This window comes from Herpailurus yagouaroundi, unplaced genomic scaffold (genome assembly GCF_014898765.1).
Source record: "Herpailurus yagouaroundi ecotype Mexico unplaced genomic scaffold, PumYag 141, whole genome shotgun sequence".
In the NCBI taxonomy this organism is placed as follows: Eukaryota; Metazoa; Chordata; class Mammalia; order Carnivora; family Felidae; genus Herpailurus; species Herpailurus yagouaroundi.
The window spans coordinates 31062243-31075818 of NW_024412396.1; the positions used below are offsets into that span (position 1 = coordinate 31062243).

Below are 13576 nucleotides of genomic sequence, written 5' to 3' on the forward strand. Positions count from 1 at the left end.
TGACCTGAAACGAAGTCAGACGCTTAACCGACGGAGCCACCCAGGTGCCCTTCGAACCGTGTACTTTTGATCTAGTAAGTCCAGTGCCACCGAGCACCAGATACTGCACTTTCCACTAACAGCTGTAGAAGACACTAGATATTGCTGCCCTTGAACTTGATACTGCTGCAACTGCCATAAGCAAGGGAAAAAATCATACAGGTGGCACACAGTAAGTCCTATGTAAGTGTTTAATAAATAGGTAAAATGATGTAATTTGTAGGTCTGCTTATAATTTACTTTTTCCACTTAATCAGGTTTACTCAAATTGTAATGTTTTTTTTTATGCTGAAAGCAAATAAATGAATGAGGACGTTGCTATTAAGCTCTTCATGTTTTGGAATCCCCATTCTTTCCCTAGGATATTTTGCATATTACATGGGACATTAACTGTATGACAAGAACATATATTAATGTTGTCAGTATGTATATTAATATTAGTAAGGCTTGATTTCTCTTTAATATTTTTTCCTACTGCAGTGGTCATCTTGTGGACCCCATGAGTTAGGTGTGTCCACTTTCAGAGACAGCTCTGCTCTGAAGGTTGTATATATCCACTTTTGGAGACAGCACTACTGTTTCTGGTCGTTAGGATTATATATGCTGTTAGAGTGGTAGGTTACCAATAGTGAATGATATTTCAGTTTTTAAGATGTATGTGAGAGAAGTCTTTAAGTCACACACTCAAAATGAACTTGATAATTTCTAAGTATAAATGTGTAAATAATAAAGAGTTTACTGATGGTGCTTCAAAATTGTGTAGATGTGGAAGTTTTTATATCACTTGTTTAGGGACCAGTTCCTTCATTTACAGGCACATACCCTTTAATGAGTTCCTTTTATGACAGACATCACCTTGGCCAGCATCCAAAAGGAAGCTTTTGTTATTCACTGTGTACCATTGTATTAGAAATTACATTAGGTAATTTTCTTCTCTTTGTCTTCTTTTCTTCTTTGTTTTCTACAGCTGGCATAACTTTGACAACAGATTGCCTTGAAGATAGCCTCCTTACATGCTATTGGGGGTGCAGTGTTCAAAAATTCTATGAAGCTCTACAGAAGCACTTTTATTGCTTCCGAATAAGCACTCCCCAAGCACTGGAAGATGCTCTGTACAGTGAATATCTTTATCAAGAACAGTATTTGTATCCTTTTATCTGATATATCCATTGACAAATGAAAATTTTATTTTATTTTTTTTAATTTTATTAAAAAAATTTTTTTTAAACCTTTATTTATTTTTGAAAGAGACCGAGTGTGAGTGGGGGAGGGGCAGAGAGAGAGGGAGACAGAATCTGAAGCAGGCTCCAGGCTCCAGGCTGGTCAGCACAGAGCCCGATGCCGGGCTCAAACTCACAAACCGTGATATCATGACCTGAGCCGAAGTCGGATGCTTAACCGACAGAGCCACCCAGGCACCTCGACAAATGAAAATTTTAGACATTAGACTTTTTATGGATAAAATAAACTATTTGCTAAGTTACTGTTACCTTTGGTGTATTACTGTATTTTTGGTTACAGTGGCAATTTACCTTTACATTTTCAAAAAGTATTAAAAAGGACAGCAAAGAAGAAATATATTGCCAGTTACCAAGAGATACTAAAATTGAAGACTTTGGTTCTGTGCCCAGATCTCGCTATCCATTGGTAGCACTGTTGACCCTAGCTGATGAGGATGACCGAGAAATTTATGATATTGTAAGTAATTTTAAAATTCTGGAAAAATTCCTTCGAGTGATTTGGATGATAGGTAATAATTATTTGGCAAATAAAAAAAGTTTTCTTGTAATTCTTGAGGACATACATTTGGCCCAGATATATTTTTCTTGAAAAAGGAATCCATGGGAAATACAGTTGTATGATTTTTATACATATAACAGCTCCTTCGGAGTATGACTTTTTTTTTCTCCATATGTTACAAGAATATGATATTATTTAAAAAACAAAAGGTATATTGTAGTTGGCTAGATTTTGGGAAGCATGTTTATTCTTAACATTTTTAACACTGAGTAAATAAGCATTGGAATCATCTGCAGTGCTCAATTTTAAGAGTGTTCCCTCTTTTCTTTCATGCTTACAGTCACCTTGTTTCCCTCTTAGCCCCTGCCACATCTGCATCCTCTATGTGTTTGGTTCCTATATTTTCAGTAATCTCCATTTCTCATTACGTGCCAATTATTTCTTTAGTCTGGTAGTTTGTCCCTATTAGGAAGATAAAATCATCTTAGAGATCTAAGAGGACCTGAGCCCTGACATTCCTCTAAGTATAGTAGAGGCTTATACATGAAGTAAACTTCTGGTGAAATCCTTTCATGGTAAGAATGCCCTTATACACAATTTACTACTTTTCTGAAGTGCATGATACAGATATGTTTATTAATAAAGATATGGTAACATTTTATGATACTTTCTAAAGTACACAATATATTCGCTAACATTAACTCATTTACTTCTTCCAACAACCTTGTGTGTTAGGACCAATATTCTTTTTATAAAGACTGAAATAGAGTCTGAAGAAAAATCTCAGTCATTCAGGAAGAGATGGAACCAGGGCTTGATGTAATAAGCCTTTGTAGTCCTGTGCAAAGTGCCTTTAAAAAAATTTTTTTTAAGGAATATCTCCTCGAAACAAGTGTACATTTTCTTGCATTTGGAAGGTGCAGACTCTTATTGAGAAATCTGAACCCTGCTCATACAGTTTGGGTTTTTAGCCTTACCAAGTTGAAGTTCCATTGAACCAAAGTCAGTTTGGTTTTTCTAAACTAGTCATACTAATAGTGGTGTGTTTCCAGAACCTAATAATACACTGCACGGAACACAGTAGGTGCTCACTAAACTTGATGAGTGGGGGGGGGGGGGGACACCATACCAAGCAATGTTGGTGAACCTCATGGAGCTTGACAGCAGGTCAGTTGAATGTGCACTAGGAGTGAGGAGTGCATAGGAGAGATCCTCTGGTTTCCTCCCCTTCCTGCCCTTCACCCCCAGCCCCCCACCCCTTTCCAGTTGAAGGTAAATAAGAACTGTCAGGTTGGTGTTTCATATTTCCAGCCTCTGTTCTTTATCCTGCCCACCCCAGCAAGGTAACCCTTCCATCACCACTGTGCCTCCCATGTCTTCTCTGCTCCCCTACTTCCTTCCACTCATTCAGAACAGATAGGGTCAGATCTGTCACCTTCCTCCCAGCTTCTCCTTTTGGCTTCTTTTCTCCTCACTGAGGGGAAAACCTAGGGAACCTATCTGTTTAAGGTATTCAGTGTCGTCTTCGTTTTCTAACTTTCTTCCTCAGTCTAGACAGAGGAGAGTGTGTATGTGTTAAAATGTATATAACATAAAATTTACTGTTTTAATCACTTTCCAGTGTACAGGTCAATGGCATTATAAACAGGGAAAGATTTGCTATCAGGTCCCTGATCCAACTGGAATGAAACCTATGTGGCCCAGCTGTACATGTGGGAAGCTCATTCCCCCAGGGGAGCTGGTGTCCGGCCCTCAAGGGTTAATAGGCATTTTCTTTTTACTTTTGTTTATTTTTTCAATGTTTATTTATTTTGATAGAGAGACAGTGCGAGCAGGGGAGGGACAGAGAAAGAATCCCAAGCGGGCTCTGCACTGTTAGTGCAGACTCTGATATGGGGCTTGAACTCATAAATCATGAGATAATGACCTGAGCTCAAATCAAGAGTCAAACCCTTAACCAAGTGAACCACCCAGGTGCCCCACTTTTCCTTTTAAAGTCTCCCTGCCTGGGTCCTCCCCTGGTCTTTTCTTCTTCTCAGGCTCCCTCCTCTTTGTCCTGTTAATCTTGCTTCTTATCTCTCAGATTGGGCCTAATATTGGAACTAAAGCATATTTGTTACTATAGTATGTATTAATGTTGTCTGTTCTTAATTTTAAAAGCAAACCAAACATTTGGTTTTTCAATATTTTATCTGGGGGTGAGAGTCTATATATATACATATATATATATATATATATATATATATGTGTGTATATATATATATATTTTTAGGTAGATTAAGGGAAGCAGGGTTGTTACTGCAATATTTCGACTTTGAAATTTTTTTCATTTTTACTCAGTTATATTAAATTTCTGTATTACTCAAATAATATATGTTTGTGGCAGGAAATAGAATTAGAAAATCTAGATAAGCCAGAAAGAAAAAAGCATAATCTCCTATATTGTGTCATCCAAAGTTAACCACTGTGAATATTTGTCTGTATCTTTGCAGACCTTTATATATGTAATTTTTAAACAAAAACAAAAAATTATATGTACTATTCTGAGACATGTTTTCATTTAGTATATTTTGAGCATCTTTTCCATACCAGATTTATATCTATAGCTACATATGTATTTATAACTCGCATGATAGTAGCTTCTGAAGCTTTTAGTATTAAATCCAATGGCAGGATTGTTCATGTGAGATGATAACATTCTACCAATCCTGTCATTTTGATTTAGTATTGCAAGCTTCTGAAATCATTAACCAAATTATGAAATCCTGATAGAGCTATAAACAATATTATATGTTTACAGCCATAGAAGGGTTCTGTTTTTAAGCTTTTTCTTTGGATATAATTTCAGAAACTTGCAAAAACAAAGAAGCAGAAGAACAGCCCTATACCTTTTACCGAGACCTCCTATTGTTAATTATTAACATTTGCACTGTTTGCACCATTACTTGTCTATGTGTGTGTATTTTCTTAAATGAATTGAGAAGTTGTATGAATGATTCTTTACCCTAAATATTTTAGTGTGTATTTCCCGATAATAGGAATGTTCTCTTATATAAACACAACATAGTTATCAACTTTATAAATCTGACATTGATAAAATATTTGATCCAACCTATTACCTATATTCCAATACGTCAGTGGGTTTAGCAGTCTTCTTTACAGCATGTTTTTCCCACCAGTACAGGTTCTAGTCTGGAGTCAGATACTGTTTATCATGTATCTTTAACCTCTTTTAATCTAGAACTATTTTCATACCCTGTTTGTCTTTTACAACATTAGTATTTTTAAAAAATGTTTACTTATGTATTTTGAGAGAAAGAGAGAGAGTGTGTGTGCATGCATGGCATGGGATCAGGGGAGGGGCTTAGAGAAGAAGGGAAAAGATCTTAAGCAGGCTCCACCCTGTCAGTGCAGAGCTGGACAAGCAGCTGGATCTCTTGAACCCTGAGGTCATGACCCCAGCTGAAACCAAGAGTCAGATGTTTAACCAGCTGAGCCACCCATGCAATTCATGACATTAGCATTTTTGAAGAGTATAGTCACATGCACCCTTTTTGTAAAATAGTACAGTTCTCATTTTGTGTGTCTGATGTTTCATCATGATTAGATTGGAGTTGTGCATTTTCAGCCAGTCTACTTCACAGGTGATGATGTGTGCTTTTCAGGGTGGCACCTTTCCAGTCATGGGCAGTTCTTTCCCCTCATTGGTGATGTTAATTTTGTAAAAATATATATATTTTTTAACATTTATTTATTTTTGAGACAGAGAGAGAGCATGAACGGGGGAGGGTCAGAGAGAGGGAGACACAGAATCTGAAACAGGCTCCAGGCTCTGAGCTGTCAGCACAGTGCCCGACGCGGGGCTTGAACTCACGGACCGCGAGATCATGACCTGAGCTGAAATCGGCCGCTTAACCAACTGAGCCACCCAGGCGCCCCGGTGATGTTAATTTTGATCTCTTGGCAAGGTGTTATTTAATTTCTCCTCTCTTCCAATATTTTCCCCTCTCTTGCAAATAGTAAGCAGTTGGTGTGGGAGGGGCACTTTTAAGACCATGCAAATATTCCAGTTTTTATGAGAATTTCCCCCTGGATATAATATCCATTGACAATTCTTACCAGATTTTATCTTTACTATCATGGTTGCAAAAATGACTGTTTTCCAACTCCAGCCCTTCAATCAGCCCTCAGTATTCTACTATAAGCAAGAGACCTCCCATTTATTTATTTATTATCCATACAGCCTCAGGAATTCCTTTTTCCCCCCAGTGGTTTATAATTCATTACTGAATTTAATTATTTTGGTGCTCAACTGCCCTCTCCTTACTTTCTGCCTGAAGATTTATAGTCAAACTCTGTGTCCATAAATTACTCAGATTAGTTCTCCTAAAAGTCAAAAAATACTGTATAAATTAGAGGTGTACACAGGTGTTGCTCTCATCCTTTCCTCCCATTCTTATACACCCCAATTCTTATAGATAACCAAGTTCATTGTTTTCTCATTTATCCCTTCTATGTTTCTGATTGTAATAATGAGAAGATACACATGTATATATTTTTTCTTATTTTCTCTCTTACTCAAAAGGTATCACACTTTATATACTAAACATGTTCCTGCTTTTTTTACTTCATAATATCTCCTGGAAACCACTCCAGATCAGTTCATAGAGCTCTTCCTCACTTTGTTTTTCACAGCTGCATAGCACTCCATTGTATGCAGGATGTATGGGTACCACAGTTATTTAGCCAATCTCCTGTAGTTGGACATTCAGATAATTTCCAGTATTGTGCAATAACAAATAATCTTGCATTGAATAATCTGTGCATATGTATTTTCATATTGTTGAGGTTGTGTGGTTGGAGGGTGTAAGGGTATGTCATTTTGTTACATATTGCCAAATTCCCCTCCATTGGGATTATACCCTTGGAATTGTACCTTTTTTTTTCTTTTTTATACATTCCACTAGCAATATATGAGAGTAACTATTTCTTCATAGAGTATATTAACAAACAGTTGAAATCTATTAATCCAATGAGTGAGAAGTGATATCTCAGTGGTTTTAATTTGTATTTTGTCATATTGTGAGTGAAATTGAAGATTTTTTTTTTTTTTAGTTTATTTCTTTTTTTCAACATTTATTTATTTTTGGGACAGAGAGAGACAGAGTATGAACGGGGGAGGGGCAGAGAGAGAGGAAGACACAGAATCGGAAACAGGCTCCAGGCTCTGAGCCATCAGCCCAGAGCCTGACGCGGGGCTCGAACTCACGGACCGCAAGATCGTGACCTGGCTGAAGTCGGACGCTTAACCGACTGCACCACCCAGGCGCCCCTAGTTTATTTCTTTTGAGAGCAAGAGAAAGAGAGCTTGAGCATGAGTGGAGGAGGGGGAGAGAGAGGGAGAGATGGAATCTCTGGCCAATTCCACACCATCATCTTTTAATATGGCTAAGGACCATATTTATATTTTTTGAGTGAATTGTCTATTCATATTTTTTGCCCATTTTTAATAGGATTTTTGGTTGCTTTTTATCAGTATTTAAAAGTTCTTCATAAATTAGGGATATTGTAAATATTATTCCAGTTCTTCAGATGTCTTTTGACCTTGCCTATGGTGCTTTTTGGTATACAAGTTTTCAATTTTTATACAGTCAAATGCGTCTGCCTCTGGGTCCGTGTCATAGTTAGAAAGTCTTTTACTACACCAAGAATAAAAAGGAATTCACATTTTTTCTTCTAGTGCTTGCACAGTTTTTTTTTTTTCTTTTGTACAATTAGATTTCTTATGCTTTTGGAGTTTATTTGTATGTATGATTATGAGAAATGCATATAATTTTATATTTTTCCAAACCGCTGTCCAGTTGTCCCAGTACTTTTCATTAAAAAGACTATTTGCCCAATGATTTCAGATCCCACCTTTATCATACTTGTACAAAAAGTTGGGTCTGTTTCTGAACTGTACTGTTCTAGCCACCTGTCTGTTCATGTGCCTGTACCATATTATTTTAGTTTTAGAAGCTTTGTAGTATGTTTTAATATCTGACTGGGCTCAGTCCTCCCCACAGCTTTCTTTTCAGTATTTTCCTAGCTATACTTATGTATTATTTTTCAATGAGAATTTTTGAGTTAACTCATATAACTCTATGAAAAAGCTCATTGGTATTTTTGTTGGGATGGCATTAAATTTATAATTTTGAATATAACTAAAAATAACTCTGGCAAAAATATTGCCACTATTGAAATATTGGTCAGCAGTTGATCCTTTTTAATGACTGTGATTTAAATAAAATATTGTAAGTTTTCCAATTTGTCAACCTTTTATTTTTATTTCATGTGCCTATGAAATAATGTAAGTACTGACTGGTATTTAATTTTTATTTTAGATTTCCATGGTGTCAGTAATTCATATTCCTGATAAGACTTATAAACTTTCCTGTAGAATATTATATCAATATTTACTCCTGGCTCAAGGTCAATTTCATGATCTTAAGGTAAGTACCCTGTCATCTTTCTATGTCCCTTTTGTTTGCAGAGTTTCAAAGAATGACTATTTAGAAAGAGATAATGTTTCTCAGTTAGTCACAGAGTTAGCTGTTGTTTGCTACTGGGTTTGCTAACTCACAAATTTTTAGCAGCTTTTATGACTCCCAGTCATAATTAAAAGGTAATTGTCATTTGTGTTTATCCTTAAACTTGTTTCTTTGGTTTCCAGCAACTTTTCATGTCTGCAAATAGTAACTCCACTCCCTCCAGCAATTCCTCTCCAGGAGAAAAAACCACAGACCGAAGTTTGCTAGAAAAGGCTGGACTGTCTGAAAGTGAAGTGGAGCCCCCTGAGGAGAATAGCAAGGACTGTGTTGTTTGCCAGAACGGGACTGTGAACTGGGTGCTTCTGCCGTGTAGACACACGTGCTTGTGTGACGGCTGCGTTAGGTATTTTCAGCAGTGCCCTATGTGCAGGCAATTTGTGCAGGAATCTTTTGCACTTTGCAGTCAGAAGGAGCAAGAGAAAGACAAACTGAAAGCTCTTTGAGAGTATTGTTAAAACTGAAAAATACACCTTCCACTGAAGATGTCGAATTTGTGTTCTTGGAATTAATTGTCACGTGGAATCTACAGTATTGACCATCAATGAAAATTCTATTTTAACTTCATATTTGTATGGTACATGGATGATGAAATTAATTCCTTCCTGTTCACTATGGTAAATACTGGAATACCATCTGTGTTGATAACATAAAAATTCATTCAACTCTTGAGAAGAATGTAAATGTTTGGCCTTTTATCAGCTAGAAGGTTTCATATAATGTTGATTAGGAAAAATCTTAAAAGCAATTCATCTAAAATTTGAGGAGATAAATGCCTCAAGATTTCTGGATGTTCTGCCTTTGACATAATCTGGAGTGGAATTTGGGAAAAATTGAATTCTTCCTAAAGTAATTGTATGTTCCCCATTTTATAAAGGAGTAGGACAGGGCTTCCAACTTTAAAACTTTTCCAAAAATAACAGTTTTTATAAATATCCATGTAATGGTTTTTAATTTTCCTTATAGTCACATAAACACAAGTCTTAATTTTAATATAGCTTCTTAAATCATAAGTGCAAGATACAATTCTTGACTGTTCTCAGTATATCATAGATTAAAATGATACTCATCTGTAGGAGGCAGATATATCAAACATATAATAAAATTTCTTGGCTAATTAAAGGTAATTGTCAAATATGATTAGGTTAGCAGAATGTGACCTATCAGGGAAGATCTGTGAGACTCGTAATGCCTTACCTTAGATTTCCTCCCGCATAGCAAATCCATCCAAAACTGGAGAGGTTTTGGATCCAGAAAAACTGCTAAGAGAAACAAATAACTATTTTTTTCTAGCGTATTTTTATTCCACATAAACCCATATCTTTCAGAACAGTCACATGATAGGCAAAAAGCCCCATCCCCCCATGCTTTCCAAGATGACGAAGAAAAAGGTAAATCAGAACTTTCTGTGTCTTCAGGGGAAATTATCTTCAGTTCACTAAGAAATTAGATCACAGCAAATAAACTGAACTTCAGGGAGATTTTCAAGACTTTTTTGTCCTGTTTGTATTAGAATAATGCCTTATCTTTGTATCAGTGTTTTTACATAATGTCATTTCATTTTAATCAAATACAACACTCTGAAAAAGACATTACCTATTCTCCATTGTATACACCAAATCAAACTTTTGTCTCTGTTCAATAGCTATGTAATAAATATGTTCTAGGGGCCAGATTCCTTTGGGGGTCTGGGCTACAAAGCATCAGGCAAGACTTCTGACCCCTAAGTATTTGTGCCTCCAAGGAGCACTGACAGCATATCCCACCTCAGAAATTCCTTGAGCTCTGTTCCAACGGTACCACTGGAAGGAGGGCCATTAAAAGTCTGCCGCAGTCAGCTACCAACAGTTCATCTGGGAAACTCACTTGGGTGAAAATTGGGGAATTCCTCAGAGATCATTTTGCCCATGTCAGCCATCCTGTTTCTCTTCACAGATCTGTCCAAGACATAGTTGCTTTCTCATATGCGATGGATTCCACCTGCAATCTTCTCCATTCCTCATAATTTTTTTATTGTAGTAAAATATACATAACAGAAAATTTACCATTTTAACTATTTTTAATGTTTATTTATTTTTGAGAGAGCGAGCACAAGCGGGGGAGAGGCAGAGAGAAAAGAGGATCCGAAGCAGGCTCTGCGCTGACAGCAGAGAGCCCAACATGGGGCTCAAACTCACAAAGTGAGAGGAGATGACCTGAGCCGAAGTCATGCTTAACTGGCTGAGCAAACCAGGCACCCCCCATTTTAACTATTTTTAAGTGTACAGTTCAGTGACCTTAAGTATATTCACATTGTTGTGTGACCATCATCAGTATCCATCTTCAGAATTTTTTTATCATACAAAACTGAAATTCCATACCCATTAAATACTGACACCCCATCCCCTCTCTTTTCACCCTTTGACTATTGGAGGTACTTCATATATATGGAATTACACAATATTTGTCCTTTTGTGTCATTTTTAAGGCTGACTAATATTCCATTGTATGTATATACCACATTTTGTTTAGGTATTCACCCATCATTTTTTATAATTCTTAAAGATGATTTGCCCTTATCTCCTCTTGCTGTGACTAAAGTAATTGATTTTCCTGCCCTTGGTAGTAATAAATATGAATAATTTGGTAGGTAATCAAGTAAAAACGAGTGCACTGACACCTAAAGGCTTATTTCAGCATTTTCCAGTAGCAGTGAATAAGTGACATTTTGTGGGAATATCCATAAAAGCATTGTATTTGAATGCGTTGTTAGAGAAAGTATTTGGCTTATATAGATTAGTGACTACTTTCCAAAGATATATAAAATTTATCATCCTAACCATTTTTAAATGTACAGTTTAGTAGTGTTAAGTATATTTGCATTCTTGTGCAACAAATCTCCAGAACTTTTTTATCTTGCAAAACTGAAACTATACTCATTAAACTGTACCTCTCCTCACTACAGCCTACCACCATTCACAGTATAATTGTGGTTTTGATTTGCATTTCCCTAATGGCTTAATGATGTTGAGCATCTTTTCAAATGTTTATTGGCCATTTGTATACCTATTCAGATCCTTTGCCCATTGGGTTGACTTATTATTGGCTTGTAAAAGCTTATATTCTAGATGGAACTCTTTTATCAGATACATGATTTACAAATATTCTCCATTCTTTGGGCTGTCTTTTCACCTTCTTGATGGTGTCCTTTGAAGCACAAAAGTTTTTGGTTTTTTTTTTCTGTTTAATATTTTTATTTATTTTTGAAAGAGAGAGAGAGAGAGAGAGAGAGAGAGAGGGGGCGGGGAGGGGCAGAGAGAGGGAGACACATCTGAATCTGAAGCAGGCTCCAGGCTCTGAGCTGTCAGCACAGAACCTGAAGCAGGGCTTGAACCCACAAACTATGAGATCATGACCTGAGCTGGTTGGATGCTCAACCGACTGAGCCACCCAGGCTCCCCAAAGCACAAAAGTTTTTAACTCTGATGAAGTGCAACGTATCTATTCTTTCTCTTGTTACTTGTGCTTTTGTTGTCATAACTAAGAAGACTTGGCCCAAGTTAAGGTCACAAAGATTTACTCATATTTTGTTCCAAGGATTTTACCATTTAGTTCTATGATTAATTTTGAGTTAAATTTTATATATAGTGTGAGGGAGGGGGTTCAGCTACATTCTTTTGCAGGTAGATCCTCAACAAATACTAGCAAACTGAATTCAACAATAGGTAAAACAAACCCCATGATCACATGAAATTTATTCCAGGGATGTAAGGATGTTTCAATATATGCAAATCAATGTGGCACGCCACATTCACAAATGAGGGATAAAAATAATAAGATCATCTTAATAAATGCAGAAAAAGCACTTGACAAAATCCAACATCCATTCATGATAAAAACTCTCCACAAACAGTATAGAGGTAAGGTATCTCAACACCCATCCAAGTGAATTCCACAAGGCTAAGTAAGGACTTGCATTTATCTTGTTGATCCTCTATCTCTAGCACCAAGAACAGCAGCTAGTTCAAAATAGGCCTTCCAAGTATTTGTTGAATGAATAAGTGATTGAATGAATGAACAGTGTTTTGGGAGTAGAAACAGGAACAGGAGAGTCTGGACTCTGTTGAGCAACAATCTAATGGGAAAGGTAGACATGTGCTCTCAGGTTCACCAACTGTTACCATTCACTGTACCCAAGCTGGAACCATAAGAGTTACCCTAGACTCCACATTCCCTTACTCAAAAATTTACCAACTCTTTAGATCCTTATTCTCAACTGGATTACTGTAATAGCATCTTGATCCTGATTTTCCCATCTTCAGACTTTCCCCATTTCAAACTCCAAACCATCCTCAAAACTTATTTATGTTATTGACATTTTCTGCACCTATTCCAAGATTAGTAAAACTTAATTTCTCACACAGATGAAAATAAACATGACTTCCAATATTTTTTCTACACTACTCTGTAGGTTGCTACACTTCAAACCACCTTTAATACTGATATCTATAATGCAAATTGGATTCTATTGCTCGGTTTAATATAACTGCAATGAGTCTTCAATACCTTTAAGATTCATTCATTCATCTGTTCAGCAAATATCCGTTAAATGGCAAACTCTGTGCAAAGCAATGGGAATACACAGATAAACAGGTCAGTTCATGCCTTAGGCAGTTTCTAATCTATTGACAGAGAAGTAAACAGGCAAAGTCGTAAGTGCTAAGATAGGCTTAAGCTGAGCATATTATGGGAGCTTATGGAGGAAGCTACCTCAGACTTGGAGGATGAGGAAAGGCTTCCTAGAGGAAGTGACAGAAAACCAGGACCCGAGGGACAGTTTGGTGTTGACTACGCAGGGAGAACAGCATTTGTAGATCCTTTTATGTTCAGGGAAATGGAAATAATTCAGACTAGCTGGAGTGCAGAGTAAGAAGGAGAAAGAGGGAATGAGTCTGCAGAGATGGCCTTCTTCAATTTTGTTCATCAATGTCTGATAGTTTTCAGACTGAAGATCTTGGCTAAATTTATTCCTATGTATTTTATTCTTTTCAATGCAGTTGCAAATGGGATTGTTTTCTTAATTTCTCTTTTGATAATTCATTTTTAGTTATGGAAACACAGCTGACTTTGTATATTGATTTTATATCCTGAAAATTTACTGAACTCATTCATTAGTTCTAACAGTTTCTTGGTGGAGTCTTCAGGGTGTTCTATGTATAATATCACATCAT

General features: G+C 36.6%; 1 protein-coding gene across 2 annotated transcripts in view; it reads left to right on the forward strand.

Moving 5' to 3' along the window:
• CGRRF1 (cell growth regulator with ring finger domain 1) overlaps nucleotides 1-9958 on the forward strand; it is a 30015-nt gene extending 20057 nt beyond the window's left edge. For both annotated transcript variants that reach the window (XM_040477187.1, XM_040477188.1), the window contains exons 3-6: nucleotides 1007-1184; nucleotides 1590-1737; nucleotides 8163-8270; nucleotides 8492-9958. In XM_040477187.1, the coding sequence (XP_040333121.1) occupies nucleotides 1007-1184; nucleotides 1590-1737; nucleotides 8163-8270; nucleotides 8492-8812 (755 nt within the window). In that variant the 3' untranslated portion in view covers nucleotides 8813-9958. The remainder of the gene's footprint in view (nucleotides 1-1006; nucleotides 1185-1589; nucleotides 1738-8162; nucleotides 8271-8491) is intronic.
• The last annotated feature ends 3618 nt before the right edge of the window (nucleotides 9959-13576 follow it).